Genomic DNA, 6,132 nt, shown 5'->3' with positions numbered 1-6,132 from the left:
CAGAGCTCTTGGGCGGTGGGGGTGGGGGCGCGGGGGCCGGCGACCCGGACAGGCGGGCGGGCGGTCGGGAGGCGGCGGCGGCCGGCCGGCCGGGGCAGTGCGCGTCGCCCGCCCCGAGCGGCAAATCCCCCAGGGAGGCCGCCGCCAGAGCCCTGGCGCTCCCGGCCCGGCGCCCGCCACGTGGCACCCGGCGGCGGCGGCGGCGGCTCCTCCCGGCGCGCGGCCCGGCCAGCCGGCAGCACGCAGCCGCCCGCGCCGCCCGCCTCCTCCCGGCCGCCCGCCGGCGGCCTCCCGGGCGCAGCGCGGGGGAGCTGCCTGGCCGCCCTGGACCCCGAGACGGGGCGGGCGGCGCGAAGCCGCTTTAACCGCAGCCGCCGAGCGGAGGCAGGAGGCTGACCCGGCCGCTTCCTAAGTGCGGTCAGGCATCTCGTGACCGCGGCGGGCGCCGGGGGCCCCGCGGGAGGAGGGAGGGAGGGCCGGGGCAAGGAGCAAACAAGAAGGCCCCCCCCTTCCCCTGGGCTGTCGCTAGTGAGGCTTTCGGTCGAGTTAAAACCCCAAGCCCGAAATCAGGGGTGGAGTGGGCACTGGAATAATTCCCCACTCTCCACCCTGGGGCGTGCGCTCCCCGCCCGGAAGGGCTGACCTTGGCCGGGGGGAGGCGAGAGGGAGGCGGTGGTGGGTAAGCGCCGGGCCTCGGCTCCCAGCCCTCCGCCCCCTCGGATTCCTGGCCCGGCGGGGGCCGGAGGAGGGGGCCCCGGACACACACACACACCCCACACGCAGCGCGCGCCAATGAGCCCCGGCCAGGCGCAGGGGGCGGGGTTTTCCCAGGCTCGAGCACAGCAGCTGCTATTTACCTTCTTGGCTTCTCCCGGGGACCAGGAACCAGCCCCCGCGCTCCGCCGCCCGCCGCCGCCCCCCGCCTCCCTGCCCCCGGGGCGCGCGCACACACACTCACACACGCACGCACACACACATCCTCCCGGCCTGGCCGCAGCCGCGGCGGCAATAAAACATCCTGGCACGTGCTCCGGCTCCAGGCGCGCCCTCGCCGGCCGGCTGATGTCAAACTGCAGCTCGGCTGGTGTAGCTCTTAAAGGGCCCGCGCGCGCTGGGTGCCGAGGCTGCCCAGGCCGCCCGCGGGGCGAGAAGGAGGGGAGAGGCTGCTGCCTGGCCCGCCACCGCAACGTGCAGCAGAACCGAGAGCCTGCGGGTAGAAAGGGAAAGGGTGGCGAGGGTGCGCGCGCATCCCTGAGGCATTGCCATCAAAGCCCCTCTTATTCATCTTTCATTTGAAATTCCATTTCCTTTCTGCCCAGTTGGAAATTATTCTGATTGTTTCCTGGGGAAGCGCGGGGTCCAAGGCCCCAACTCCAGAAGAGAAATGAGGGGTAGGCGAGGGGACAGGGGGAGAGGCGGGGATCAAAAACCACTTCACTCTGAAAAACCTGCAAATGTAAGGTGGAAGGCATTTTCTCCTTTTTCTGCATCCAAAAAGGAATTTTTTTTTTTTGTCCTTTTTCTACGTGATCGATTTTCACCCGCCCCCTCCCAATGTATAGAGTCTGAGCGGGAAATCACTTAGATGTTTCGGTAACTCAAACTCTTGCACACGTTCCTCCCTTTTCTTTTAACCACTGCAAGTATAATCTTTTATCCTTGTCCTTCTAAACCTTTGAAAAATATATATATTTCAAACGAACTTCTTAGTGTCAAAGCAGCTCTATTACACATATGAAAGTAAATAAAGAGCAAAGACCTTAGCCCCCTCAACTCCCCAAAATAAACTAGACTAGAGCAAAACCAATGCGTAAAAATCCTCTCTAAAGCAAAGCCCAGCAGGGCGAGTAGCAAAGGGTTAAAATCCTTTTGATTGACGTTGTAGCCTCCGGTGCCCCGGGCTCAGGCGCGCGCCATTGGCCGCCAGGCCTTGTGCCTGGCGGCCAATGGGGGGGCGCGGTCCACGAGCGGTGCCGCGTGTCTCCTCCTCCCATTGGCTGAAAGTTACTGTGGGAAAGAAAGTTTGGGAAGTTTCACACGAGCCGTTCGCGTGCAGTCCCAGATATATATAGAGGCCGCCAGGGTCTGGGGATCACACAGGATCCGGAGCTGGTGCTGATAACAGCGGAATCCCCTGTCTACCTCTCTCCTTGGTCCTGGAATAGCGCTACCGATCACCAAGTAGCCATAAGATATTATAATAAAACCTCAGCACTTGCTCAGTACTTTTGTGAAAGTCTCAAATAAAAGGGACATAAACAAATTTTTTTGTGTGGACTCCAAAAATAAAATTCTCTAGGGATTAAAAAAAAAGAGAGAGAGAGAAAATGCCAGCTGATATAATGGAGAAAAATTCCTCGTCCCCGGTGGCTGCTACCCCAGCCAGTGTCAACACAACACCGGATAAGCCAAAGACAGCATCTGAGCACAGAAAGGTAAGGGCAGTGCCTGTCTGCAGCCCCAAGAAATTAAGTCGGGTTTGGGGGCTCCTTTCTCCCTTAAAAGCCTGAGGTGAAATGGCAGATCCCACGGGAACTCAGGGCTCTTTTATTTCTTTACAGTCATCAAAGCCTATCATGGAGAAAAGACGAAGAGCAAGAATAAATGAAAGCCTGAGTCAGCTGAAAACACTGATTTTGGATGCTCTTAAGAAAGATGTAAGTGGGTAATGCTGCCTTTTTTTTTTTAATTAAAAAAATGAAATACTATTTCTCAGGTACTAAGAATGAAACCTCGTTGCCGGCAGGATCTTCCCTGCCTGCACTGCGTTCTTTGAGGCGGGAGGGCCGGGCCCCTGTCGCCCGGGTCTGGGGATGTTGGCGCCGCGGCCGGGGGGAGGGACCCCCAGCACTCCGAGGCCGCTGGCGGGGCTCTCACTTTCCTCCCTTGCCTCCTCTTCTACGCAGAGCTCGCGGCATTCCAAGCTGGAGAAGGCGGACATTCTGGAAATGACAGTGAAGCACCTCCGGAACCTGCAGCGGGCGCAGATGACGGGTGAGGGCGGCTCGCCGCGTCCCCCTCTGCGGGCGTCCCTCTCGCCCCGCGGTGATTTCTTCCAGACTTCCGCCCGTGGTTGTGAGAGGCATTCAGCTACATTTTACTGCCTTGGCTCACTCTTGCGTTCCCACGGTCTGGGGCTTATTTATAGCCACAACTCCAAGTTGTTACTGTTCCGGAAAGGGAGGGAGAGAGGTTGTACCGGCGAGGGCGGCGGGCGGCTTGGCAGTGGGGAAGCGGGTGGGGGCGAAAGGACTTAGAACGGTGGCAGTTTTGAGCTGCGTGGAGCCTAGGGGTCATCTGGTTTAGCACTCCCTCCTCCCCTACTACCGAAGGGGAAATGAAGCTCAGATGGCGAGGAAGGGGGGAAGGGCATTACCCAAGGTCACATCGCGCGCGTGGGGCGAAGGGCAGATCTGGGGCTGGAGCGACAGGGAATGGAAAGGGAGCGTCTCGGCTTCGGTCGCCAGGCTAGTGCGGAGCCGTGGAGGGTTTTTCTAAACCCACACCCCCTAGCCGCAGGCAGTTCGGCGGGCCGGTAGTCAGGGAGGCGCGCTGCCTCGGGGACCTCCCAGGGCGGAGGCGATGGCCTCGGGGCCAGGGCCGTTCGATGACCCGTCTGTCTCCTCCTGGCCCGCAGCCGCGCTAAGCACAGACCCGAGCGTGCTGGGGAAGTACCGCGCCGGCTTCAGCGAGTGCATGAACGAGGTGACCCGCTTCCTGTCCACGTGCGAGGGCGTTAACACCGAGGTGCGCACCCGGCTGCTCGGCCACCTGGCCAACTGCATGACCCAGATCAACGCCATGACCTACCCCGGGCAGCCGCACCCTGCCTTGCAGGCGCCGCCGCCGCCCCCACCAGGACCCGGCGGGCCGCAGCACGCGCCGTTCGCGCCGCCGCCTCCGCTCGTGCCCATCCCCGGGGGCGCGGCGCCCCCTCCCGGCGGCGCGCCCTGCAAGCTGGGCAGCCCGGCTGGAGAGGCGGCTAAGGTGTTCGGTGGCTTCCAGGTGGTGCCGGCTCCTGACGGCCAGTTTGCCTTCCTCATTCCCAACGGGGCCTTCGCCCACAGCGGTCCGGTCATCCCAGTCTACACCAGCAACAGCGGGACCTCCGTGGGCCCCAACGCAGTGTCGCCTTCCAGCGGCCCCTCGCTCACGGCGGACTCCATGTGGAGGCCGTGGCGGAACTGAGGGGCTCAGGCCACCCATTCTCCGAACTCCCCAACCCACCTCTCTCCCCTTAAGACACTAAACAGGAACTTGGACGCTGGGAGAGAAGAGGACTTTTGTGATTAAGTGGTTATTTTGGGTTTTTTAATTTCTAAAAAGTTACTGTTTTGTAGAGAGCTGTATTAAGTGACTGACCATGCACTATATTTGTATATATTTTATATGTTCATATTGGATTGCGCCTTTGTATGATAAAACTTCAGATGACATTTCGTTTTTTACACGAGATTTCTTTTTTATGTGATGCCAAAGATGTTTGAAAATGCTCTTAAAATATCTTCCTTTTGGGAAGTTTATTTGAGAAAATATAATAAAAGAAAAGAGATGGACGGCTTTTATGTCTTAGAACTGATTATTTCAGATTATGTAAAGAAAAGGCTCTTGGCAGAATTCAAATCACATGCAATCTGAGAATTCAGGAATTGGCTCTTTTGTTATCAAAAAAACGTTTTTTAAAATCCATCAAACCTTTTACCAACCCACCATGAACTAAATTCCATTTAATTTGGAAGAACCCAGCTGATATGGCTCCCTGATCAATTCGTGGTCCATCTCTTCAAGGATTTCAAAATTTTCTTTAGTTGCAGTTGGGTAAGTCATTCAGTCCTGGTTCTCACACTAACTCCTTCTGAGGAAGGCTGAAGGGGACTGAATTCAGAAAGTTAATGGATCCAGAGCTACTGCCCACTGCACATTAAGGGAGGCTCCTGTTGCACTGCTGCCCTGGGGTAGCTCACCAACATCCAGAGTAAAAACACTCTTAACCACTGCAACCTCCAAGCCTTCAAGTGTTGGGAGTCTTTGTTTAATTAGTCAATCCTTAGGTACAGCTAGACATTCACTGGTACCAGCATCCAAAAGTTTGAAATGCCTCTCTGCACCCTCTTCAAGCAAGCTGAGAAGGTCAACAGATTCCTTCTGCCAAGGGACAGCTAGTTAGACTCCCCAGTGGAGCCTGAGTCCAGATGATTAACACCAGACATATGTTTTTGATAAGTTTCTGTGTTTGGCTCTAATAGAGAAAGCATGTGGGGGCTGCGCTGGCAGGCACACAGGCCATCTTCCCCTTTTAATACAAACAGCAAGCGACCCCTTCACTTGGTCATGCCCCATTTCCAGGCAAGATGTGGGCTCCAGATAGAAGCAAAAGGGTTGTCTCGGGTTTCAGCTCACATAACCCTCCTTAACAAGTCCTAACTCAAAGCGGACAGCTTTAAACTGTGCCAGGATCTGCAGGGAATTTCTTCCAAATCCCATCACAAAGGCTTGTCAGATTTTGTCAGATTTGGCCAGGTGTTTGACTGCATCCAGGTGTTGGGGAAATGAAAACCACGAGCCCTGCGAGACCAGACACATCAGCCGCGCTGTGGGTCTGGCGGGCGCGCCCTCCTCCCTCACCGCCGGCCAGTCCTCCTCCCTGCGCCAGCCCCTCCCGCCGGCCTCCTCTCGCCCCCCTTCTCTTAGAACGGCTTCTGGGAGGAGAAGGATGAGGCGGGAGAGATCAATCTTTGAAGACTTCCTAACAAAGATAAGCCAACGATTTTCTGTCTTGTTTCAAAAGCTTTACCTCTCCCCCGCGTAGCTCTGTCCTTTCCCACAGGCCGGTGTGGAGAGCGGCTCTATTGCAAGAATGATCTCGCAGACAGCAGTCAGTTTACTACTCAAATACCTTCGACCCAGCTTCAGACCCAGAGGGGAGAGGTTTAAAAGATACTTTTTAAAATTTGGCCCCTACTTGCCTCATTTTGTGTATGTGAAAGGTGTCCAACACACCCTCCCCACAAAGAAATATACACAGGTACACACATGCACACAAACCCTTTTGTATCATATTTTCCTGAGATTTCCCTCTTGTTTAAACACAAATATAATAACAATTGCTCTATTAAGACACCCACCCCAAGC

The 6,132-nt window shown here is 56.6% G+C and overlaps 1 protein-coding gene across 1 annotated transcript; it reads left to right on the top strand.

The window, feature by feature from the left end:
• The first annotated feature begins 2,081 nt into the window (after positions 1 to 2,081).
• HES1 (hes family bHLH transcription factor 1) lies at positions 2,082 to 4,561 on the top strand. Its single transcript, XM_058556099.1, has 4 exons — positions 2,082 to 2,435; positions 2,562 to 2,657; positions 2,907 to 2,994; positions 3,638 to 4,561. Exons 1-4 carry the CDS (start codon positions 2,328 to 2,330, stop codon positions 4,186 to 4,188), a joined length of 843 nt encoding a protein of 280 aa, XP_058412082.1. The 5' UTR covers positions 2,082 to 2,327; the 3' UTR covers positions 4,189 to 4,561.
• Positions 4,562 to 6,132: the final 1,571 nt, after the last annotated feature.

Source organism: Diceros bicornis, chromosome 15, assembly GCF_020826845.1.
Source record: "Diceros bicornis minor isolate mBicDic1 chromosome 15, mDicBic1.mat.cur, whole genome shotgun sequence".
Lineage (NCBI taxonomy): Eukaryota > Metazoa > Chordata > Mammalia > Perissodactyla > Rhinocerotidae > Diceros > Diceros bicornis.
The sequence above is the reverse complement of the archived record's forward strand: the minus strand, read 5'-3'. Positions and strand labels throughout refer to the sequence as shown.